Source organism: Buteo buteo, chromosome 3 (genome assembly GCF_964188355.1).
Source record: "Buteo buteo chromosome 3, bButBut1.hap1.1, whole genome shotgun sequence".
Lineage (NCBI taxonomy): Eukaryota > Metazoa > Chordata > Aves > Accipitriformes > Accipitridae > Buteo > Buteo buteo.
Genome location: NC_134173.1, coordinates 32,077,127 through 32,104,480, shown reverse-complemented (window position 1 = coordinate 32,104,480; position 27,354 = coordinate 32,077,127). Strand labels below are relative to the sequence as shown.

General features: G+C 40.6%; 1 protein-coding gene across 21 annotated transcripts in view; it reads right to left on the bottom strand.

Moving 5' to 3' along the window:
* Positions 1 to 27,354, bottom strand: part of DTNA (dystrobrevin alpha) — a 231,552-nt gene that overhangs the window by 64,033 nt on the left and 140,165 nt on the right. For all 21 annotated transcript variants that reach the window (XM_075023237.1, XM_075023235.1, XM_075023236.1 and 18 more), the window contains one exon: positions 7,831 to 8,044. In XM_075023237.1, coding sequence (XP_074879338.1) covers positions 7,831 to 8,044 — 214 coding nt within the window. The remainder of the gene's footprint in view (positions 1 to 7,830; positions 8,045 to 27,354) is intronic.

The following is a 27,354-nucleotide window of genomic DNA, read 5'->3' as shown; positions in this document are numbered from 1 at the left end:
GTACATTTTATAACATGGACCTCTTTCCACTTAAAATGTATATCATTGACATGACATACTATAATGCACACTCTATGTGGATTGACATACAAAGAAATAAGACCTTTAAAATTGAAGTTTGTTTTGTGGGAACACACGTCAGTACACTGTTCTGTAAAGATCTCAGAACAGATTTATTACGTATATGAAGCTCAGTGTTAAACTGTTTATCTCATTATACACTAAGGTGATGATTATGACTGCTATTTATGCTACAGTACCACTGGAAAGCACCTAGCACACTCATGGTCTCCCTACCCTAAGTGCACTGTGTATCTTCCAGCCCTAAAAGATTGCAAATAAGTGCAAAAATCAACACTGGGAACAAAAGTGAAAAAGCAGAAAGGGCTTGCATGATTCCACAAGCTGCCTATTGTATCTGTTAACAAGTCCTGACAACTGCCTTTTAAATTATACACCTGACCCCCACGAACCATTAAGAGGGACTTTGCTGAAAAGTGGGGAATATACCTGCATCCAGAATGAGCAAAGGACATTTGTTGTGATATGTAGAAGAGTCTTGTCCCTGGTTTGTTCAAGTTGAGGCTATGCCGGGGTCTCTATTTTCAACTTAAAATGCATAATGCTGTTAAACCCCAAATGCATATAGGAGTATGCCTTGGGGCAAGAAGACAGTGTTTTCTGTAAACCCAGTCACTTTCAGGTAAAAATAAAAGACTCTTTTTTCTCCCTGGAAGGATCAGATCATATACTGCACTCTCAGGATGCTGTGTTCACCTTTAACACGTTGCCAACTCTTCCTTCAACCGCCCTGAAGCATGCAATGGCTTAACTTTATTGCTCCTCTTGCTATCCTCATTCTCCCTCTAGTCGTGGTGGTCCCCAGTGATTACCTGCCATTATAGAAACCTTGTATATTTGAGCTGCATGAGTAATACATGACTTCACACACTGCAAGGCACTCTTAGCTCCTATAAGACCTATTCCCCCAGTTTAGGCAAAACTAAGTCCAGTGTTGACAGGAATGGCAGAACAAAAATGCTGTAATGTCCAGTCCCTTTCCAAAGATGAAGGTGAACATGCTCTCATAAGTTCATCTGCTTTTTAATGTTCATTTTTTTGGCATCCAAACGGTGAAATTTGTTTTTCTTGGAATTCTCAGAGTCTTACTATAAGGCAGTGAGTCCACAGTTGCACTGGAGCAACTTCTATCTGTCATCCAAACTCCTCAGCATTACTTAATCACTTCCCATATGCCTGTTTAATGACATCAGTGAGAACACATTGTCATCATGCTTTAAAAAAGAGACAGTCAGCCAATATTTGTGACCTTAACAAAATGGCATCCATGTCTCCTTCTAAATTCTACTGATAGGGCTAATGATGGGACCAGATAACAAAGTTTTGCATCATTTTTTGGAAGTGGAGTTTCTGTGACCTTCACTCTTTATCAGGGAACATTAGGTTTTAAGAGATTTCCTGTTAAAATATATGTAATTATGTCTTACATAAGATAGTCGAACTGCACTGGCAACAGCAATATATAGAAATTTAGCTCTTCATCAATATTTCTGAAATTACTCTGTTGATCGTCACTCATAATTCTAATGAAGAAAATTGTGTCTGATCGGAACTAAAAGATAAACTGATTCTGGAAAGACACAGAGCCTGTGACTGTGTCTCTCTCTTTGTTAACCCCAAACCAGACTAATACAATAACGTATACATACATAGTAGATATGAATGGTATACTCATATCAGTACACTAAAGCACACTACATGCCTCACTGCTATGTTTATTAAGTCACTTAGACTTTAGAAAATGAGTCAGTTCCCTAAGTTTGGCTAGCTAATAATCTTTAAAGTTCGGTGAATTGGATTTAGTTCTACATCAGTATAACACATGATTCTAAGTAGTAATTCTAAATATTCTTTACACTCATTTAAAATTATACTTTTTGGCAGAAAATCAACTGGAGATACAGACAAAAAGAAATAAGTTCACTACTTCAATAGTTAAGAAATTAATCTTTACTATGTTCTTTAATGCTAGCTTTTGTGTACTTTTTTTTTTTTTCATTACATTGTGTCCTCTTTGACTGGTTTCATAAGATTAAAATCAGAGTATAGGAATTTCCAGTCTTCTGTATTTCAGTCCTTCGTTGACTGGATTCTAATTTGTGTAAACCACCACCTAGCACTGCTATGGCTGAGGATTTGGTCATTTTGTATTCTTCTTGTGCGTGCTACCCTTTAGACCTTTGGGAGTTTTTCTGCACTGTTTCATCAGGAGGTTTTCACCTGCCTTTAAACGTGTTGTTAAGAAAAATAAATGCTAAGTGGAAGCAATGGTGTTATTAAGAAGCAGTGGAAGAATCAGAGGAAAAAATAAAGCCTATGTGGAAGTGCTTCAGATTTAGATTATTTTTCCCAGTAGGTTTAGTTACATTTACTAATAGGATTATATTCTTGAATGGCAGACACATATAAACTCGCCTTCAGCTTTCCACCCCAGAGCCATCAGCTTTTCCCATACTCAAATGGTTATGGAACAGAGGAACAGAAAAAGAAAAGATTTCATTTATCTCTTCAATCTCTCCATTTGAGTTGATTAGTTTTGACACTGTATTTTCTATCAGTCATTTGTATTCATAAAAGCATCACTAGAGCCAGTGTAAATTCAATTCGCCTTCCAAATATATATGTGTGTGTGTGTGTGCATACTTATACACACATGCATATATTAATATATATGACTGATGAACCGACAGGATAATGGGGCCTAAGACTTGCCAATATCATTTGGATCTAGAAGCGCCCTAGGCTATGTCTAAGCACTACATACAGATGCCCTTGACTGGCAGCACTAGGGCCTCACAGTGTTTGCTGCGTAAATGCAAATGCTGAAGCAGTAGCTCACAGCAGCCTGAAGATCTCTGTTGAAGTCAGTGCTCCCTGAAAGAAGCTTTAGGCTGGTTAATGCAAAGAGATATAAATTTTACTAGTGGAAATAGGAGAGGACGGAAAATATTTTGATTTTGTATAGCACCTCTCTTACTGAGGTTACTCTTCAGATCCCTATAGAAAAGCACTAGATGCATAAATGGTGGCAACAGCAAACCTTGAAGCTGATATGCACTTAGCAACAACACAGGATGGAGTACTTAGGGAAGAGAATGATGGCCAGGGCTTAAGGTTATCTTCTGCTGCTTGGAGAACAAAAGGGTAAAAAATAACACATGCTTTTAGACACCAGAGCAGAGCGGAAGGTTTCCTCTTCAAATGCGTGGCTGCAGAGACAGACAGCATCTCCGCAGAGCAAGGAAGCCCCACGGACTGCCTGACAAAATCCACAGACCAGGCAAGGAAGGCTAAGTCCAGCTCCAGGGCCTGAATTTGCCTTTCAGGTCAGCAAGGAGAGCGGTACCAAATGGATGACACTGACATTTGTCAGGATCTCTAGCAATACTCATACTGAGACAGCCATATGGTGGGGAAAGCTATAAAGAAATAACATCACATCTTTAGAAATAGCAAATGTGTCCCATGAAATGGACATTGAGAAAATACAATTTTTCTCATTAACTAGGTATGAAGTGGTGCTCCCCCAATGCTTTAAGTTATCTTTTCCACAAGTAATGAAATTTCTTCAGTTACTTGTGGGCCTCCTACTGCCCACAGGGCAGCCAATTCTGAAATGTCAGAGGCTGTAATTACAAATTCCCATTTTCACAAACAGGTTTCAGAGAGGAAATTTTATTGGAATCAAGCAAAATTCTTTCATTTAGGAGAGCAAAATGCATAACGACCAAATCTCTGAAATGCACTCTTTTGCTGGACTTCCTTCATAAAAGCTAGCTGGCCTCTATGGTTTTCAGTGATTAGCAAAGGTGGAGAAGAGCGGGAGTTAAACACTTTACAGCTCTGAATAGATGGATGAGCAAGAAGTGATACTTCCAAAACAGACACTGAACATCTTTATGTATCAAACTCAGTATGATTCAAATTGCATTTTATTAAAAAAGGGCATGAATATGTCCTCTTTTCTTCGTAGAAGTCAAGCCCCTCCAGCCAGATTGGGTCTGTTTCATAGCCCAGTGCTCACAGCTCCATTCACAGGACAGGTATGTCAAGGGACAGAGAAAAATCAGCTATTTTCTTGTCACTTAAACTTTGCAGCAGGAGTAGCTGTATTGCAATACTGAGTCAGTGCTGAAGATGATTAGCACAGAATATTTTACAGTCTGTTTAAAAAGAGTCTTTTTGGGAACAGCTCGATTGAATGAGGCTAACATTCCACCTAGCTGCCTAGGCTTTGACGCCAGACTGGGATGAATTTTTCAGAGGGGTTTGAACTTGTCATCTTTTTATATAGTACTTGCGTGCCGGCGAAGGAAGTATGCTATTATTTCATAAAGCCAGTTAATCACCTTAGACCCTGAAGCAAAAGCTATTGCCCAATTTTAACATGCAGTTAAAAACACAAATCAGGCATGTTTTTGTCCATATTTTTTAAAGTCTCACCACCTCATTCTGCTCACTGATTTTGGTCTGTTGGGGTCTTCTACCACAAGATGCTGACTTTCACAGACTAATGGCAAATTAACTGGAGCAGCATTTCTGTTTGTGAGTGTTGATTTTGTTGATTTGCAGTTTTATAAGGTCGCAGTTTAGTTTTGGCTTAGCATGAAGGAGCATCACACTCAGCGTCACGTGAAATCTTATACACTATAATTTTTCTCCACTTTTTCCTCCCTTCAGGATTAAGCAGCAGGGACATACAATTATCTGTAGGCCTAATGAATCCCCAAGGCCATGAAAAAATCACAAAAAAGCTGGGATGAAAGTTCAGCACAGGCAGTGGGCAAGCTGGCCCACATGCCACAGCAGTGCACTGTGGTTCCTCTTAAGTTTTGCTAGCCAGGTTCTAGCTCCTGAGAAGACATCTGTATTGCAGGCCTAGGGAAATACTCCCTGCCAGAGGGCAGAGAAATCTGCCAGGTTTTCAGTGGGCTATAAATGAAGGAAGCAGCTCTGTTTAAAACTTGGAGGAGGATCTTCAGCCAGCACAGTACATGTGGGGCAGTATATATTAACTAGAAAGAAATAAATGAGACAGTGGTAGGCTTATTAGATTTTAAATCACACATTAACTTGTCCCTTGTGGTCCTTTCATATATGTTAAGCTGTGGACTCCATTTCTCCACTCTCATTCTTTGCATTTCAAACGGGACATGAGAAATCGCACAAGCTTTTCTGGACCCGTTCCCAGTACAGCAGGAGCAGACATTGCTCTGCATAGCTGCAAACACCAAAAACATCCATGATCACTTAGAACAGCCTTCTCATTTATACGGAAGAGCCATTTGGTCTTGGACTACTGTTTTGGTCTCATAAAGCTGTTCTGGGCTTTTTAGGGTTTTGGTTTTTTTCGTTGTTGTCTGCATTCATAGAATCAAATGTGAGCATATTAACATTAATTAATAAACATGAAATATAATTCCTCAGTAGCCACCTAGAAACTTGGGTAGCATTTCTGCAGGCCAACTGTTTCCTAAAACACAAAGCTAAGAAATAGAGGAGTGAACCCAGATCAAAGATAACAGGATTATTTTAGGGGTGACTGTCGTGATGTCAGTATGATTCATGCACCTAGTAAACCCCCTTTTTTCGGTCAGAGAAGACTGCAGTCAATTTAGTTTAACTGTCCAGTTTCTATAAATTGGGGGAGAGTGAGAAAAAGACTTCATCCTATCTCACAGTTCCACCCCTGTTCCCCCTATATGCAATGCATTGCTTCCCTCTGAGCATGGGACCACAAGAAAAGACCTTGCTCCTCCTTCTACCAACTTGTAGCCTTCAGCAGAGAAGGACCTTTCTGCTGCACTGCAGGGGACAGGAGGGAAGGGAGCAACAGGGGAAGCAGAGACATCAGCTCTGGTTAGACCCCAGCAACTCTCACACCGTCCCTGTAACATGTAGAGCCACCTCCCTCCCTCTATTTCCCAGAAGCAGGGAAATCTGGACCACCAGTGGTTGCTAAACCAACACCCAACCCAAAACTTCAATAATCTGAACTACCTACATACTAAAGGGCAGGGTGCATTTTGAGAATCAGATACTTAACTTGGATGTCTCTATCTGTGATAGGTGTCCAAACTCCCATTACAGCAGAGAGAGATCTAGTTGACACACATCTCCATGAAGCCTGAACTTAGATATCTCAGATTGCACCTGAACCTCATCCCAGACGTTGGGTGCATTTAAAATGGGGTGATAGCCAGCCAGTTCCCATCTCAGACCCCAGAGCTGGGAGCCTCTTCCTGGGTGTCTCCGTCCTTCTGGGAAGCGCATCCCGTGCACCCCCTGCTCGGAGGCAGCACGGCAGACTGACTTGCTGAGTGGTGGATGGAGTGAGGCTCACAGCCTCCTCACCCCAGGGACGGCCTGGTGGGAGCCCAGAAACAGGTCAGGACCCACAGCACATGGGGTGTTTTCAGGGAAAGCAAAACCTTACCCCTTTAAGGACATTCTGTTTCCCTACAGGGGAGTTAATTCCTCTCCTCCACTTTGCTGCCTTGATGTCTAGCTGAGATCTTTACCCCTTTACAGTGAGCTACAAAACAAGCATGTTATTGCAGATCTTGCTTACACAGTCCTGGGTCTTTCCCTGTGTTTACCAGCCAGGAAGCAGTTTGCTTGTGGCATGCAGCAATGCATGCGTTTGGCCATTTTCATCATCCTTTAGTGTTCTTGTCACAGCCACAATGGTATAAATTAAAATGCCTGTTCCTTCTTTTATTGCCCTCGAGGGGAGAAAACTATTCCTGAAGGCTATGGTTTCACAACAGATTGGCTTCTTTTTCTTCCCCTCGGAGGGGCCGGAGGGGAAGCTGAGTGCAGCCTCGTCGAGTGGAACATCTACTTTTTCTCCCCGTTGCCATGGCGACTGAGCCACTGGCTGGTCTGGCTCTGCAAGGTGCTCCATGACACCCAGCACCGGCGCTGGGGCCCTCAAGCAAGAGGACGGGGAAGAGGGAGAGGGAGAGCGGCAGCATCCTTATTTTAATGTGTCATGGCCAGTGTTTTCAGCTGGTGAATTTTCAAAATATAAGCCATAAAGAGGCAATAGGTCATCTGCATCTGTCAGACTTAACCACTGTTCTCCAAAAATTCGGTTATGAAGATTGCAAATATTGCAGTACAGGTTGATGACTTATATATTCAGAAACTGTAACACATACACGCAGTATACTCGTTAAGGTAAGTGGCTCACTCTGTCTCAAACTTGTCCTTTTTGTAATACGGGTCCCATGCAGTAATAACAGGAATTTCATCACATCCAGGTCTTTATCCTATTTCTGTCATGGTCTCAAAATCATGCTGCACTGGCATGAGCCAGAAAAAAAAATTGCTTACAGCTGCAAGAACTTGCAGGAAAATGAGCTCTTTCAAAATAATGAGCTATTAACCCATGGCACTGCTGCAGAGGCATTGCAGTGGTGTCAGCCACTGGTGTGTCAATAAATAACAAGGCAAATTAGAAGTGGATGTAAATTTGTTTCTGTAGATAATTCTTCTTTGATATAAACTGGAACAAGTCTGAGTAACTGGATGAAAACACAGTTGTGCTGAATTTGGCTCGACAGAAAGGAAAGCAGAGGTCCTTAATTTAGGTTCTCTCCCTAGTTAGCACTATTCACATGCTCATTATTTGGGTCACAATTTAGCTTGTTCAATTGTTTTCCAAAGATATTTCTGGAGCAAGTAAAATCCTTTCACCAGTCAGGAGAGGAGGGAAGCACACATGGCTAAGAAAGGCAAACTTACGGATCAAAGGCTGCTAGCAAGAAGTTGAGCAGTAAGCTGATGGATTGCTCCACATTGATCTGGTGGGTTGTTGGCATCCGTTTGTTGAGTTGGTAGAAGATAGTTGAAATCACAGCCTCCAGGCGAGCCACATTCAGTTCGATGTTGGGATCCAGGTTGTTCAGTGCGTTTTCCCGCAAGGCTTCTATCACATTCCAGATGTCCACAAGGTGCACTAGGGGACAGGACAGAAAGAGTCAGTGGGGACACGTGCTCCTGAAAGCAACTGAGAAAAAAAGTCACCTCATCCCACAGGGTGGGGGATAACACAATCACATAGGACACGTTTCATGAATAATTAAACAAATGAATCTATTTTCCACCACTGAGAATTGAACTTGTTGGAGGAACATTAATAAGCAAACAATATATCGATATTATTAGTTGTAACGTGTACAGCTTCAGCTTGGGAAATCATTCCTCATTGCATAAAGTATTCAAGTAAAAATCTATACGGAAATCACTGGAAGGTAAACATATGCTAATTGTTTTTCTGAACCATGCCTCTATGAATCCCCATTCAGAAACTACTCTTAGATATTAATTTGCATAGCAGATGGGCTTTTCAGAAGATCCTACGAATATTAAGTGCTTCACACGTACTGACATTTTGAAAATCCTTTTCAGCATTTTGTATGGAAAGCAAAATATTTTACAGAATTGTAATTGAGTCAGGGTAGACAAGCTACATTTAAACAAAGAACACTTAATAAAGCGATCCCAAAGTCGTATTTCGTATCTTCTAAATATATTTGCCAAATGATTTGTTAAATCTTTCTCTTTGATAAAGTCCCTGTTGAAGCTGAATTTCATGGGGGTTGTTTTTACCTACAAGGACAGCTTAAAGGACAGTCACTGCTCACCCTTCATATTGTACCCAAACAGAAATCTTGTTTGCCCCTGTTACTGTGGCAGTATGATCGGCTTGCTGCGGATTGGCATTTCCAGAAGCGGTAGACCATGCCAAAAATAAAAATACCCTACACTCATTCAAAATTTGGATCTAGTTCAAACCTGCACTCAAAGAATCATCCATTTTTTTTATCTTAAGTATTACCTACTATCCTACTAAACTGTCAATAAGGAACAAATCATGAGGTTCAGGGTGCAAATTCTCTTTTTTTACCAGGGAAACAAATGTATAGTTCTTATTACTTAGCATGACAATATGTCTTATGACATATCAAGAGCCATCTGTATGTGGAAGGTGATGCATTTTTTTGTGGATAGAGAAATTTAATTCTAATCCTCAAAATTTTATTTTTACTTGCTTGGTTTGCAGGCGTTGTCTCAGACTGCAATGTGACATGATGGTTTGATGGCAGGGAAATGTAAGCTGATAATAGATAAATGAAACCACATACACTGTCATTTTACTTAGTCTAGATTTTCTCCCTAAGATTGGGTTTCTTTTCTTCTACCGCAGGAAAAAAATAATCTCCAGTGCCCTGCTACCACATGTGAAACCCCAAGGAGGAAGACACACCATACAGGTGAGCGGGAACAGCAGCAGCAACTATTTCAGGCACTAGATAAGGCACTTTTCCACTTCTTCTTGCTGTTCCCTAGCAAATAATTGGCAAAAACTGAAAGACGCAGTTCCATCCTGACACCTAAATATGTATTTGACCGTTGTATTAAAAGGAAACATCTATAGGTGACCTTGTATGCTGGCAGGTTGTCTTCAGAGTGTCGTTCTGAATTAAGCCAGGTGGGTGAAGCGTACAACCTCTCTGAACTCTTCCTTTTTGTCTTCTAGCTGGGGGAAGCTTGCCCGTAAAAAATCTGGCATAGGTCTCTAATCCTTGTAATGCAGCCATGCCCATTCCTATTCAACCAGTTTTCATGGTCAAGTTGCTACAGAGGTAATCTGGGTAAAGGGGAGATGAATGATCTCCAGGAAGATGGCCTGACCCTTTCTGGGCAGCTCCTCCACATGGCTCAGAGGCCAGGCAAGGCAGAGAGTGGAAGAAGTCACCAGAAAGCAGGGCACCGTCTGCTCCAGGACGGAAGGATTAATGAGCATTTCCCACTCTGGGTCACCACGGTAAGGCAGCCAAGGAAGAAATACAGAGCAACATGCCAGAAGATGCAGCAACATGTGCAAGTATTTTGTGGCCTTATTAAGAGGGGAAGGGCAGGCAGAAAGCAGAAGGTTAAGCGTGATGTTTCTCTCAAGGTCTAGCTGTTCCTGGCCCTGAGAGCCGTCTCTGGTAATTCAGACCAAGTAAATGACGGAGAAGGTGTTTGCACCAGCAGTTGCACCAGGCTGGCTTCTGGGTATGAGGGTATGTGTGCACACTGTTGAACCTGAACTGTAACAGCGTGAGAAATTACCAGGCGCAGCAAACAGCAAAAAGGGACTAATGCATATGCGGATGGCTAACCTTGACTTGCGGCTACACTAACAAGATAGCAACCCAAGAAACAGCACAAACAGGGGTACTAGCTTAACAGCACTGCTGACCAAGGCAGAAATTACTAGGGCAACCCTACCATAAATATGAATAAGGATGTCAAATCAGCAACACTGGTGCTAGTGGGTAAAGAATAAACAGGGACAGGCTGTTTATCTGGGAGTGCATGAGCGTGGTGGTGGAAAAGGGGAATATAAAGGGTAACAAATCATGTCATCAGAGCTACTTGGGGGTACCTCTCAAGCAGTCCTGCACCTGATCAGAGTGGAGGAAAAAACACAGCAATTTGACCATGAGTGTATCTAGTTTACTTCCACAGTTGCAGGGAACTACGATGGTTTCCCCAGCATTGACAAAAGGACATCCCCGGAGGATGAACCAGACATCCGGACTCCCTAACAGTGAGAAATGAATTCCATGCAGCAATTTAACTTTAATTGCTATAGCCTAGTAGTGGAAAACTCTTGAATGAGAGAGCATGGAGGAAAACAGCTGGTCCAATGAATGAGGCTGCATTGGGGGTTGGTGTCTTTTTTCTTCACATGATCCAGTACTGATACTATGTGGCTGTCAGATTTTCATGTTGTTTTTGTTTTTTTTCCCACTGATATTGTATTTTTCATAACATAGTCATATAGAGTTAGTTTTGATGATGGTCCTGGGAAGGGAAATATCCAGAGGCTAGCAGACGTGGGACTAATAATATCAGTACACTAACACATCTGAGAGAAAAAATATTGGTTTCAGTGTTAACTCTAACCTGAAAGCCGCATAAGCTATCCTGATATTCACTGGTATGCCAGAAAGGTAGGGCACAAGACTGAGAAAATCACTTGTTGGAAATTACACAGCCCCCCACCCACCATAAAATATTAGTCTCAAGGAACTGCTGTGCATTTGTACTATAAATAATTTTACTTGGGCTTTTTTTTTTTCAGAAACACTTTTGTTCCACTTGAAGCTGAATAAACAACAATTCTACTGCACTATTTTATTTTGCATTTTATTCATGAATTTCAAATCTCTCTACAGAGTCTGGAAAGTGGAGGAGGAAACAGAAGATGGACAAGAGCCAGACATTTAACAACATCTACTAATTTTGAAAATATCTGCTGAAATATCTAGCTCAAGATCACAAGGAGAGTTTGTTAGACTGCTGTACAAAAGACTGAAGTCTCTGGCCTTTACTCAAGTCACTTGTCATGGACAAGAATTCACCCACCTAAATTTAAATGTCAAAAATCAGATGTCTACTGTCAGCTGGTGATCAAGGCTCCCTCTAATGTCAGGGAAAGAAAAAGGCACCTTAAAGCAGCTGTTTGGAGCCAGGTGGGATGAACAGTGCTTTGAAGGTGCCCATATTTCTTCACTGACTACAGACAAAGCCTAAAGCGACAAGTTTACATGAGACATGTAACCTCAGAGCTGGTAAAGTTAACTGAGATGAATCTCACACCTTGCTCCTTAAACATTAAGAAAAGATGTCTTTTCTGTTCTGACTACTACATGGCATAGAATAATTCAGGTTTTATATAAAATATGAATAATAAATACTTTAATCTGTATCAGCTACTACCAGATCCTGTCATAGTCACAGCCTCTTACACTGCATCGCTTAACCTCGCGCAGATTACATCTGGGTATAGTGTCCCACTGATCACTTCAAATCCTGGGTTTTTTACGTTTACTCACCTAGTAAGCAGACTCTTATGTATTATATCATACTGCCAAATCAAACTATCAACACTGGAAAAGGCAGAGTAAAACACAGGCCTCTGCAAGCTTCACGCTGTTCATTTGTACTATTAGAAAATTATGCCTACAGCTAATATGTTATCTGTAGTCTTTTCAATGTAGTAACAGAATGTCAACCTTGCAAACTTTGCATAACCTTACATTCCTCTCATTTTAATTTTCATCCTCTCTGCTACCCATTTTCTATAATACCTGCTATGCCTATTTATTTATTTATCCATACCTGAGATTGTTTTAATCTCACTGAAGGAGTATCTCCTTACTTTGTTTGCACAACATGTAGTCCAAAAAACCCTGAATCTGACTTCTACATACTACTATGATGCTAACAAGTAGCGTTTGCAGTGAAACAAAGTAGCTTACAGATGCAGGAGAGCTTTCGCTCTCCTAAAACCTGGCTTAAATTCCCTCAACAAAGTAAAACTCCACAAGTTTGGTTTTAACTTTTCATTGCTGTTGCTAATTTTGTTGCCTTACTCACATTTCCCTCTGAAAAGGAAATTATCCCTCAGCATGAGAAAGATGCCCTTTCTGAAATGGATCTGTAAAACTACAGAAATCTGTCAGTTGTTTCTTCAGTGTCAGCAGATGATCACTAGGGCAGTAGGCGTAAAAGCTGCTTGTATCTAGCACCTGGGTGGTATAAGGAAATCCAAAATCATGCAGCCCAGCCAATCTTCACGGACCCTTCAGACAGGCCTCGCACTCTGTAAACAGCACAGCTATCCAGGTGTAGAAGCTCTCCCTCATTTGCCTGAAAAAAATGTAAATTATTTCTACAAGCAATTGCTGAACTATACATTTCCCTTTAGATTTTCTGTTAAGTGATTTCTAAAGTCACAGCTAAGCTAAACATCTGCATTATTAGACCTTCTATGGCAAACACTGTCTGCTTATCTAACTTTCATGACATTAAGTAATATTTAAACACTGTCATAGAGTGTTTCATATTTGAGCATATTCTGTGACAGATAGTGATTAGCAAATGCAAATAAAGTTCAGTATCTGGACAGAAGTGGGACAACGCAGATGAACAGCATTACAGATGGCTGCCATTCACTCCATAGCAATTGTTACCAAAAAATGCATACTTGGAGGAGACGCTGGCTGAATGGCAGAGAATTAAGATTAATGCACGAAAATACACTCCAAATAACAAATGTTATTTCCTTCAGTGGACTCCTTCAGCTGTTAAAACAACATTTGGAGACTGCCTGTTGCCAGCGCATTGTAACTGAATCGATCAGTCCCTCTCTGCAGGATATAAGGGGGAATGAAAGATGGCTAGTTCAGTTTGAAAGGAGTTTTACATTTTCCTCAAACTAAAATGTTTTCGGACACCCTTGAAGTCTTACATCCTGCCCTTCTGTCTCTACCTGTGTTCAGAACTTCTTTTCCTATTGCCTTTTACTACTTAGATGATGAAAAAGAGTAATTAGTAGTTACAGTGCAGAATTCCATCACCTACAACTCTGTCAACAGGTTAATTTGTGGAAGAGGTGTATTCTGGATACATTTGGAGAAAGGAGAATTTAGGACAAAATTTTGTTGTTTACTATAAATGCGTATGTCTATTTTATTGATCTTGACCCCCCCTCTTTTCTTCAAGCGTTTTTTAGTCTCTTCATTAGCAGGAAACCAACTTATTTTTAATTTATTGTAACTAGTAACTTTAATTTACTTGCAACTAGTAATGTTCTGTTTGGTAGGTAACAGTATCTTAATAGTCAAAGTGTGAGAGAAGAGATGGGCCATACTCATTTTTTTTTTCAACTCAAAGCAAAGAAATTAAAATTTATTTATGCAGTAAAAAATGAAGTCTTCTTTCCATCACGCAGTTGATTTAGAATTATGGAAAGGATGTGAGATACAGATAATCTTGGATATATCACTAATCTCAAAGGAGGCACATTACTTCAAACATCAGTTGTCAAGAAATGATGTTGCCCTAAGCAAACATAAAAAAGAAAACTGTAGTGGAAGTTTATCTTCTAGGTAGTAAAAAAAAAAAAAATTAAAAATAGCCTGTGTGCTTAAGCTTTCTTACCATTAAATGGATCTACTTATGCAAAAATCCTCATCTGTTCTACTGCATTTTTTGTATTCCACCTGAACCATGAACTCTACAATGTTATCTTTCCATTTATTACTAAATGGACGAGGAAGAAGAGATTACATTTAATCAAACAAGGGAATCGACTAAATTAGGGCTTTAATAATCAATTCAAATTTACTTAACATACAGTAGGTCTAACTAAATCTAGGTTAAACATGCCCAACTGATACAGAATTCCTCTTTGATAGATTTTCCTTTGTTGGAGAATACACAAAAAAATTTTAAAGAAGTATTAATTTAAATTATTTCCAAAATTTTAGTATACATTTCATTAAGATTTTAGTCCAGCAAAGCTCTTACAGACATGCTTGAGTTTAAACATACTAGTACTGTCATTAGAAATCAATGGCACTTGAATGTATGTCAGGTATTTCAGGTGGATTTCATTAAAAGCGACAGATTTATGCTTCCTTGTCTAACAATCCTAAAAATATTATAAAATATGTTAGACAATTCTTCTTTTTTTGATTAGAATCTATGAACCCATCACAAATCAGGGCATTGGAGCCATTTGTCATTGCCACTGCTATGAAGCCCTGGGAAGTTACTCACACTTTCTGTTTGGCTCCCTCTCTCCTGCTGCCAGGTGGGTAACGGAGGACTGAGGGAGGCACGTTCTCCCTCTAAACTACACCTGTCTGTGGCCAAGCTGCCCCTCAAATCAGTCGGCTGTAGCATGATCACCAAAAGCTTTATCTGCACATCCCACCACTACCCAGATCGACGTGCCAGCTACAATGGCTTGCAGTCTTTCACGCTCTGTGGCTGCCAAATTACATGAAAAAGAAAATGTACCAGGGTGTTGCCTCTGCTCAGGGCTAAAATGAGGTACTCAACTCTTTGGCTGGGTACGTCTGGTGACAGCTGTCACCCTACACGGCCTGGCACACCCAGGCTACTCGTTGCCCAAATATCTGAACCTGCGCTCAGTCTGTAGCTGGAAATGTCCTGTACGTTCCTATTCCTGCTCCCACGTCTCTTGGGCTCCTTGTCTACCTCCCTTGCCAGACGCAGCTCATACAGCCCAGTGATTTCTAGCATAGCTGGGCACCCGCTAGGCAGCCGATCCATCGAGCCTTGTGTCTGTTTGGCCACTTCCGAATGCTCTGCAGGTTTTGGGCTGGTCACCACTGTTTTCCGAAAGCAAGACTGGTGGACTTCTAGCTTGTCAGCACATATTTGAACTTGTTAATGTCAAAATGTATTTCACTGCATCTTCTTGCTATTTCATTTGATTTCTAGGTTTTGTAGATACAGTGATTGGTGAGTAAATCCTGCAAGCTTAAAGAAGAAATTAATGAAATATTCAGAATATTTACTGCCATGTTATTCTGATACCCAAATGTTTTAATTTTTAGAAATGTGTGTATTAGACCCATACAACAGTATGAAAAGCTGTAAGAGGATGATATATTGATAACCAAGAGTAACCACTGACAACATTTACTTCTTTGCAAAAATCAAAGTCTTCTCAAAGACTGCCTGCCTGGAGTTGAATTTGGCAAGGCTTACTGGTAAGCTTCATCTTCAAGACAAAGGCCCCTGCAACAAGTGGGACAGTCTGGAGCAAGGAACACAACCTCGGTGGAGGAGGATCCAGTCAGGGGATGTTTAAACAGACTGACATAATCAAGTCCATAGGACCTGATGGGGAATGTATCCACAAGTGCTGAGGCAGCTGGCTGATGTCAGCGCGAGGCCACTCGATTGTCTTTGAAAGGCTGTGGCAATTGGGGAAGGTTCCTGAGGGCTGTGAGAAAGCCACTGTCACTCCTATTTCCAAGAAGAGCAAGAAGAAGGATCCAGTGAACTAAAACCTCACCTCAGTCCCTGGAAAGGGGATAGAGCAAATCCTCCTGGAAGCCATTTCCAAGCATGTTAAGTACAAGAAGGTGATTGGAAACAGTCAGCACAGATTTATGACTGAAAAAACATGCTTGACCAAACTCTTTGCTTTCCACAATGAAATGACTACCTCAAGGAACAAGGGAGAGTAGTGGATGTTCTTTATTCTGGCTTTAGCAAGGCTTTCAACACTGTGTCCCATGATATCCTCAACGGCAAACTAGTTAGTGTGGGCTGCATAAGTGGACAGTGAGGTGGACTGAAAACTGGTTGAACAGATTAGCTGAAAATCTTGTGATCAGTGGCACCAAATCTAGCTGGAGGTCAGTCACTAGGGGTATACCCCTAGGCTTGATACTGGGGCCAAAACTGTTTAACACCTTCGTTAATGACCTGGATAATGAGACAGAGTGTACTCTCAGCAAGTTTGCAGCTGATACAAAACTGGGAAGAGTGACTGATACACCAGAGAGGTGGGCTACCACTCAGAGGCACCTCAACAGGCTGGAGAAATATGCAAACATGAGCTTCATGAAGTGCAACAAACGGAAATATAAAGTCCTGAACGTGAAAAGGAATAACCCCATGTACCAGTACAGGCTGGCTGCTGACCAGCAATACGCCTTTTCAGCAAAGGCAGCCAACAGCCTCCTTGGCTGCATTGGGCAGCGCGTTGCCAGCAGGTCAAGGGAGGTGATCCTTCTCCTCTACTCAGCACTGGTGACACAGCTGGAGTGCTGGGTCCAAAGTCCAGCAAGTGGCCATGAAGATGATGAAGGGACTGGAGCAACTGCCATATGGGGAGAGGCTGAGAGAGGTAGGACTATTCAGCCTACATGGGGGAAGGTTCAGGGGGACTTTATAAAAGTCTATAAACATCTGATGCAAGGGAGTAAAGAAGATGGAGCCAGACTGTTCTCAGGGAAAGGATAGTGAAAGGTCAGAAGGAAATGGACACAAATCAAAATACAGGAAAGCATTTAAACATAAGAAATAAATTTTCCCTGTGAGGGTTTGTCAAACACTGTGACAGGTTGCCCAGAGAGGCTGTGGAGTCTCCATCCTTGAAGATATTCAAACCTGAACTGGACACAGCCCTAAGCAATCTGCTCTAGCTGACCCTGCTCTCTCCAGAGGTCCTTGCCAGCCTCAGTGATTCTGTGGTTCTGTGATGTCCTTGTCTAATCATGAACTTATACTGCAGAAACATATAATAACTCTTACTGGAGAGGAATCAGTGTGGCCTTACTGATTTTTCTCTAAAGCTGTTGTTCAAGTGTGCTGTGCTCCAAGTCCCTTTTCTCACACATGCAATAAACAAAAAACCACAGAGCCTGCCTTGAGGTCCCTTGAATGCTTGGGAAAGAGGCCTCCACATCCTCAAGAGGTTTTGTGTGAGGTGTACAGAGGGCCTTCACGGCACTCTGCGTACTCAGACAGTCCCTCCAGCTTTCCCTGGAATGCCAAGGGATCTCAGAGGGAGGTCATGGTTTCATTTAGTCCCCTGTCAGCTGCAGGCATTCCTCCTCCTCCTCACCTCTTTGCCTTTGCTGTGATAGTGCGCGGGTGTGTGGTACGCACTGGCTCAGCGGGAAGCTGGACTAAGGCCACCCACTTCTACCTGCCCACCCCAATGGTGGACACCCAGAGTGAGGAGGAGTGCCTGGATAAGGAACTAAACATCCAGACCAGCCAACAGAAACTTCTTTCTTCTGAACTACTGTGCACATGGAGTAAGTCAGCTGCATTTGGACTCACTGAATCCATGCAGATCACCGGTCCACGCGATACCACATGGGACAAGTGATGTCCCAACCACCAGGAGCTGGCTTCTCAGTGCACATGCCAGCAAGTTGCACACTGCATGCACAGGAGACATTTCTGAGTGGCTGCCAAACCTGGCTGCTGGGTGTCTGGAAATCTGCAGGACATGATGTCTACAAGCAAGGCAACGAAAATTTTGGGGAAAAGTTTTAAAGGTTCTCCTGTCCACATACCTGGGCTTGCATTGTTGTATCCTCACCTACTGTTCTGCCCAGAAGGAAAAATGAGCTATTCTAAAACTTTCTGAGATCCTGATCACTACAGCATATTAAACAAACATGGCCTGTTGGAAGTGTCTGTCAACTTGGCCAAGTGCCACTAATGAGGAATAACCATTAGGCTAACAATACACTGAAATGAGGTCTTTTTACATTTAGTATGGTACCTGACAAATCCACCAAGGTGTAAGAGTATGTAAAGATCTCCAGTAAAATTCTTCTCTTACATTAATTTAATTTACAATAAAAGTTCCTTCTTCCCCTGCTGTCAGTTCCTGCCTATTTTGTCTCACCTATATTTAACTGAAGCCTGAAGGGCTCTCTGTGGGTGGCAGAAGAGGCCATCAGTCTCCCCAAGCAGCAGCACTAATGACAGTCGATTCTGCAAAAGGGAACAGTGGGTGAGGCAGCCTGAGTGCTGGGCTAGGAAACTGTTGTCAGCTACTTGTCATCCAGATGCTGGGAAAGTGTTTCCTTTTTTTTAAACATGCTTTGAAATCATTTATTCAAAATGCTGAAAGTGAAGTATGACATTATAAAATAATTTAAAAAATCTAACTCTAAGCTTCTTAATATTTTGATGACAACCAGGAAAGACCACTCAATCAAAAGTCTGCACTGTTGCTAGTAAGCCACATGGCTTAAATCCATAATTTTCTTGTTTTAAGACTTAATCAAATTTATGAATTAAAGACCAATGTGTAAATAACAGACCTGTTGCTACATGTATTCCATAGCCAGAAACTTTATAAATCCCTCCCCCACAACAGACAATGGTAATCCTAGATTATGCACCTCTATTATTCTTGCTATCCCAGCATAATACTATTTTAATGAGAAAGGCTTTATTTGAGGCATTGTGTGATCAGGCCTCAGTCTGACTGAAATAGTTCCTTCAAATGGGTTTTGCAAGTGTCAGCTTTAAATTAGCCAAAGAATTCACGGGGATATGAGGTAACAAAACTTGGTTACTAAATATGTATGATACACAACAGCTTTCTCATCTGTCTTAAAATAAGGTCAATTTGCCTCACATCTGAGTTCATATTTCAATTAGTAAAATTACAGCATTTCAAATTTTTAATGAAATGTAACTCTTCTGCACTATATTACAGCAAACCACATATTAGGAGGAAGTTCTGCGCTCCCAAAAGGTGGCTAAAAACATCTCCAGGGCTGGGTGATACTGTATCTGGAGTTGATTTTCAGAGTTTTCTCTGTTATAGATCTGGTGACAGAAATTGAATTATGGACACTTTCAAAAAATGTTTCCAGAGAGAAGAAAAAGCCATATCCCAACCCTCCCGGGAACTAGAAGTTCAGAAATGACTGTACATATGAGAAGAAAACTGTCATTTTAGAGCCCGGCACGACTCGGATTGTGTGTAACAACGCAAGACAAACCAGCTTTTAGAAAACAAGCGGGACACGGTGCTCCAGCCTTCTGGTAGCTGTAGTCCTGACCACAGGATGGCACTACTGGGTATATTTTAGTAAATGCAGCACACATTTGCTATGTAACATTTTAACTCTCGCCTGGCACAATGACAAGTGAGCTAACACAAATCAAAGGCTGTGTGCATCCCCACCGCTGCCTCCAGAAAATGCCCTTGTCTATGTATTTAGTTGAATCAAGACATGTGCTTGGAGATTTGGCAGTGTGGATGTCCTATACAGGTGATCACATGGCAAACTGCGCCAAACCTGTGAGGTGGAAAGGGCAGAATGTCTTCATGTTGAATGTCCTCATTACAGTGATAAAATCTCCTCCAGAAGTATGTTTCTTCAAATGCCAAGTCTGACTAATGCTACATCTTTCTCTCTTAAATAACTTCATTTTTTTTCCTTTGATACAACCGCTGCCAGCTCCCTCTATCCCGCCTAAAAAACTCCCCATGCCACAAGAGGACTACAGCTTGCTTTGGCACTGTTACCAGCAAAAAGCAAGTGTAAAGTGAATGCAAATGTTAACAAATTGGGTTATTTATATTTTTCATTAATTTTGAAGCAGTATATCTTACCAGCTCTGAGGATACAGGGTATTAATCCCAATCTCATATTAACTGCTGTTTTCTTTAAAAAATAGCTTGTGATGACAAGAGAATACACAATTTAACACTTCTTTATAACAATTTCTTCCCTCATGGCTATAGAAAACAAGTTGAGATTACATTGTCAACCTTTAAGGTTCAGTCATATCACAAAGGTCAGTGAAAAAGAATGAGAACCTATTATACATTTAGCACTGCTTGAAGACAAAAACCCTGCTTGGCACATCTCCTGTTTTTCAGAGTTTGATCCATGGTTATTTTGTGTTCTTTAATTTTTTTTTTTAATCATTTAGGGTTGGCAAGACTGTAAACAGCAACACAAGGTACAGAATACTGATGAAACATGAATTGTGCATTTCCTTGAATATAAAAGATGTGATATTTTACAGATATGCATATTCTTAAGCTAATCCTTCTTCTATTAATTTAAATAATTTCTTCTGTAAAGTGGACTGAATTTGGCCCATAATGTTTTCATCTATTAAAAATAATTAGAGAAATACTGAAGCTGAACCTAATGCTTGGGTAAACTGCCTGATACCAGAATTGCATTTTTCACCTCCCGAACAGAAGAAACATACTAAAGAGTGATGGCATAAACTTCTCTCCTCTGAAAAGTGTGGGTCAATCCAGAGGGTTTCTGGGACAAAATCCCAGTATCAACCTCAGCTGTTAAAAGCAAGAGCATTGCTATGAAGTACAGCATTCATGTGACACGCAGGACTGGTGAAAAAGCATCTTATGCCTGAAGTCATAAGGACAGTTCAGACTCTAATATTATTTAACTTTTTGTTGAGATTGGTAATGGAGGTGCTAATTACTGCCATAGGTTCAAGCTTTCATAGGTATTTAAACACCTATTACATTTGAAAACAACAGGATTTATTTGCCCCAAAATCTTTTGGGATTTGAGCTATAATCAGCTTTGAGATAGGGAGAGATGGATCCTGGTATCTGGGAGATCCTTTTTTGGGGGGTATCATATTCATTTGAGTAGACAATATCTCATTCAGAGAAACTGTAGAGAATATTTGACTAAACTCTGGCTTTGTGTTCACACAATCGTTCCATATTTGCCCTCCTGCCATTATTCATATTCAAAGCAATGTCTTCTGCAAGAACCACTCAGTGCTCCAGTTCCCCAGCTCATTTGCTCAGTAACCATGATGCCCATACCAGGAGGCAACTGCAGTGGCTCCCATTGCAGCAACTTGCAATATCACACACTAAAACTTCACATCTCTTAAGGAAACAAGTATGAAGAACAGGTCAAGAAAAGAAGAAAATCTCCAGTTGATACAAACATAGCTCGACAATCAGCAACAATGAGAAAGGAAATAAGACTGCAGAATGTAAAATGACAGATAAATGGGACTTGGGTGAAGTCCCACACATCTATCCTTCCTCCCCTGTGCGACAGAAGTTCTTTAATGATGTTGTCAGGGCCCCTAGATGGAGTAAGAGTCTCGATGTACATGGCCACTTATCTGTCATACTTTATTTTACACACGCAGTCTTTAAAGATATCCTACAAATCCAAGACAAAATAAGAGTTTCAAGGCAAAATATAGATGAATGAAATGTGGAAAATTAGACTTGGGGAAGATCAGCACCTTTACAAGAGATGCAGTATGATACTAGTGTCGGCTTCATTTATCAGAAATTGAGTTCAACCTCCTCAAACAATATACATCGAGAGACTGATTCATTCCTTCCTTTGTGCCATAGTAATGTCAGTGAGTTCAACAGAGTTACTTTCAATTTACTTTCTGTCAGGAAAGGAGACATCCATCTATCCATCCACATGGACCGAAGAAAAGGCTGAGCACACACAGAACTTGTGGAATTAGCCCACACTTTGCTCAGTAAGGGGCCAAAGACATTGCGGCCAACAACAATATCACAGATATATTTCAGTCTGGATTCAGCCTAGGAATGCCTTAATTCAGCACAAGGAAAACTGCCTCTATAAAGCCATTGTATATCACAAACATAAATGCCAGGAAGCTGAATGTTCATTGTGTAGAGTCCCAGAACTGTATTAATAAGAACGCACACTGAGGACATTATATTGTGCAGTCTCTTCACACTTACAAAAGCAGGAAATTATTTTTATGGCCAACATCTTCTGTTCTCACAATTTGTCCTAGCACACCAGATATATGCTGTATGAAATCTTCCACTAAGACTTACAGAAAATAATACTAGGTGCAGCTGGTGGGTAAAAATATCATAATGGTTAAGCAAAAGTTTCTCTTTGAATATTCCGGGTGTTACGAAGTTGATTTATATTGTTAGAGGTGCACAAACTAACTTGTGATGTAACTCTGAAAACAAATGAACATGGAAAAAAAGACACCTTGGGAATTACAAAAGGAGAGAATTATAGTAAAAATTATGTCAGGTCCCACACTCTTGATTTTCCTTCTGTGGACTATCTGCTGTCTTCAACCTGAAGAAGCCCATAATTGCTGAGAACGTTCACCACAGACAGCCAGTGTCCCTGCTGGCTCCACAGCAGGTTTATTTGTAAAAGTTACTGGAGACAGAGGCTGAAAGGGAACAAGGAAGGGCTAGAGACAGATCAGACTGTCTATGTGAGGCTGTGACAGAGATCACTGTTTAGGCAGGAAGATGGTGCAGACTGTGTGGTTAAGGTGGAGGAAAGCTGTGTAGTGCCTACTCATTCTCCAGAGCTGAGTGACAATGTGAAAACCAGGACAGGGCAAAAAAAAGTCAGCAAAAATCCCAACTCAGCAGATGCAGTGGAAAATGTAATGCTACAACACACAGATAGGGCAAAATGCTGCAGCTTATCTTCTCAGGAAAACAATTTTCTGCAAGGACGTAAAAACTGTCCTTTACTCTCTACAGAAAACATGCATGGACTGAGCTCATGTATGACTCCTCAAGGCTTACTGCTTTAAGGCCAGAATAGAGAGGCAGAGCTGGTTCAAGACGACGGACTGAAGCTCCCTAGGAACAAAGGACCGTGATCACCAAACTCACTGAGATCTACTCCAAGGATTTCTTACTTTTTTTCCCCTTTTTCACATACATATGTTGTCATATGGCAAAAAAATATGAGAATGACCAACACACGACACTAAGTCACACTGCTTAATGCACTTTAGCACATTATGGAGGTGCTCACATCAGGACAGGCCCAGGCAGATCCCCAAACAGGACAGACCAGAACAGCCCAGGGAAAGGGAACAAAGCCTCAAAAGTAAGAGAAGGTTTGCCTGAAGAAAGTGCTTGAAGCCAAGAGGATAACAGGAAAGGAGAGAACAGCCAAGAGAATAAGGGTTGCAGAGAAGTCAGACATCAAGCAAATGCCACAGATAATGACATGAAGCTGAAGAAGGGACAGAGAAATGATGAAGGAGACTTAAAAACACAGTTACAGTTTAATGAGAAAAACAAGAGGGTGAAAGAAGAAAAAACTCTCACGTGAAGAAGCAGCATCCCTCAGAAGATACAGTGATCCTGTGATCGCCAAGGTATGTTTGTTTCTGAGACATTGTGTATCTGCATATATTTTGTGATTTTTAGACTGTCTAGTAGAGTACTAAGCTAATAATAAGTTTTTTCTTTTGTTTGAACTGTTAGTTAGGAGGACCAATGTGAAATAAGATGCAGAAACTTTCTGGTTTTGGGTAACTAATCCAAAGCCTGCCAGACAAAGGTGACTGACGCCTGTTACCCGAAGCAGATGCTCAGAGACATCAGTGGGGAACTGAACAGACTGTCCAACCTTCCACCTACATCAGGAAAGCCATCAGAAATAGCACAGTGAACAGCAGTTTTCACAGAGTTCAGGAAGTCAGTAAGAAGAGATTTTCAGCTATGATCCAATTACAAAAGCTGTCTGCATCGAGGCAGGGCTGAGCAACCTGTGTAGCAGGGGGCAGCCTGTAGGTATACTTGGGACGTGGCCTAGTCTACGTGTCTGTCGACTTCTGACTCAAAGGAAGCCAATTCAGTCATTTTCCTCTGTAAAGGACAAAATAATATTATCTGACAATCTTCTGCAACTCATTTTTTAACAGGAGCCGCCTGGAATCATGGGTATGTTTGAAAAATCAATCTCTAAGCAAATGGAAATGTGAGAGTTTAAGATACATATCCTTGTTTGGTTCACTCTTTTTGACATTAAAATGAATTCCAAATATCCACTGATAGTTCTTGTATTGACCGTGTATGAGACAGACTTGCAGTGGTAGCCTTTAAGAGCAAATACTCAGGGACATCTGAGATACCACAACCCCTTTATGTAGTAACAGTACACTTCGTGCTAACATTGAAGAAAAGGCTGAATAGTAGTCCCTCAATGAATATGCCAAATATACAGGTTATATGTCAGCTCTCTAACAGCTATTATGATCTGTCAAGCATATTAATAAACTTTACAGTTAAAAGAAAAAGAAAAGAAAATCTGAACCCATTTTCAGGATATTGTGCTGTGAGTGAACACTTACAGACTAAAATCCTTATGAAGGATTTGTCTGCAGGGAATATGCTAAATCAAGCCCTTTTGAACTTTTGATTAAATAATTGATGCATAATGCAGAATGTATAATATATGCATCCTTTCCCCATAGTTGCCTGGAAACCCATATGGAACTGTACTAGCAGCTCCAGTAGCATTTAGTCTCTAAGTCACTGGTAAAGACAAAGGAACAAAAAAGTTTTTAAAATCATTAACTCATCTTTCTTTCCATTATTCAAATACCACAGGATACCAGAATTAGTAACTTACACAATGGTATCATGACTCTTGTAATATAGAGTGCTTTTTCTTTTTTTAAAGCTATATCGCTTGGAGCCGTGTGAATAATATCATTCACTATATAACTGAACTATAAGACTCAGCTTCCGTAAAAATAGAAAACAAAAAACACAACTAATATTTCCAGCCTCTATTTTTATGTAATAATAATAAGCAGATCATAGAGTATCCAAGATGGTCAACAGAGAAGAATAAAAATAAGAACTCAAAATGGTGGGGTTTTTTTCCAGATTATAGGATTTTTAAGCTAATCTCATAGAAGACTAATCACTGAGGGTTTAGAAGAATATGAGACTGCCATGATCACAAATTCAAGAGGCAGATTGTTTCAAATTGCAGCCAAGCAGACCTTTTGCACTTCTCAAGTAGGCAACATTGCTTGTCATTCAGTTTGATTGCTCTGTGGCCCAGCCTGAATCTATCTTGCTCTTTATTGCTTCCAAGATGGAATGAAAAACATGATAAAAACCAACGAGAACAGAGCACTAACCATGGAAACCTATGGTGATGAAGGATTAAGATATTTAATCTAAACAATTCTGTAATCATGGAAATTTGATGGCTCTGTTTCTGATGGTGATCCTGAGAAAAAAAGAATGAGGGGCAATCACAAAATTGCATGGGCTATACAGTTCTTGAGAAGGAAAAGGCAGGATATTGAGAATGAATGCCTCCTGCCATGGCAGGGATCTTCACGGGATTCTTGCACACCAAGGATACCACCATCGAGCATTTCTGGTGCACTCCGTTTCATTTTAAAGAAAATAAATACTCGCTGAGTCAAAGAATGGCTTTATACTATGGTGGTAAGAGGTCTTGTTTACGTAAAGAGGAGCAGTTGTCAGTTCCTAAATCAATTAACACATAAACATGAAAGATTTGGTGGTTAAATATCAACAGAACAGACTGGCACACTTGTGAATATCCTCTAGCTTTGTGTTTAGAGAACTTTTTTGGAAATGCAAGATCAGCGCATATTTTGTCATGCAGAAGAGAAAGTTGAACCTGGATGTCCTGTTGACTTCCTCAGCCACTGGGTAACGCAGAGGTCACAGCACCATTTCCAGTGTGGAATCAAGACTTTCATATCCTTTCCTTTTACTACAAGTACCAGATACTGTGACTTTTCATCTTGTGGTAAATGGCATGTTGAATGGGATGGGATAAAATATTTTAAGTGTCAGCCCAGTATAGAAAAAAAACCCACCCAAACTCTAGTAATTTTACTTAGGTTTAATCAAATAATTTTTAAAAAGTGCTTGCCATCCTGACGGGGGCCAGTAGCTCACACAGGCTGGTATCATTTGACATCCAAATTGACAGTTTCTAGGACAAAACCAGTTTCAGTAGCTTCCTGTAGCGTTACAAGAGGTATAAGAGTACAGACGGAAAAAAGCTTTAAGAAAAGCATCTAAAAATAGTGTGTTTACAGTAACTGTCATTCATTTTCAGTGGGAAATTATTATATTTCAGGAGGGTGAGAAATTATTCTAACTTAAAACAAATGTAAAAAGGCAGATCAGATCAGAGAGGCACCCAAGTGCATGTATGGAAATTAAGCTGACATGCCTACATGCCTTAGCTGTGACTACTTAAGCTCAGAGGAGGCAGGAGGAAGAGCAGGGTGGAGGTGGAGGAGACTGTCTTGGACAGTCACGAGGTCTCCATCACAATCATGGCAGCTGCACTGCCTATGTGGAAACAGCTGTACTACAACTTGGATACAACAAAACAATGAAAAAAAAAAATTACTCACTCAGAAGAATATTGAAGGGAGAAACAAAGACACGGAAACCCTAAGGTGTTAAGATTAAACTGCCAGAGAAACAAGCTCCCTTTTTGTCTGCATTAATTAAGCCTCATATAACTATCAATCACCAGCACAGCTTTAGATTCAAGCTTTCAACTGCCAATGATTTATTCCGATCTAAGGAAATCAGCAAAATCTGCTTTTTGCAGCCAGAGTCATAGAATAATGTTACAACACATTCAGGAAAGTTCATCAAGGACAGCAGTAGTTTTCCAGCTGTACAGTTCTGTATTAGTGAGTGATGTTTAATTGTATGATGGTTTTGATTATGATATGTTGCTATGTTCTACTCCTGCTGCGACCATAGCCCAGAGGGAATTTGCACGTGAACACGATATTTCACCATGTTTTTCTGTATAAACAATTGGGGTTTAATAAATTCACTAAAACCAAATATTAAAATAAACCAACTGCACAATGATCACTGGGGATAACTATAAATTGTGCTTTTTGGTGGTTCCTGAATACTGGTGAATGTTGAAAGATACGTGCGACTGCTGTCATTGGTCCTTCATGCCTTTTTTCAGAAAAGCCTATTATGCTTCTGTGTCTGAATGCTATGGATAAATTGCTGTATATCAACCTTGTTAAGATGGCATTTTCCTGGCAGTAAGGGGAGCTGAGCAGGAGTCTGTATGGTGAGAATGTATATCGTGT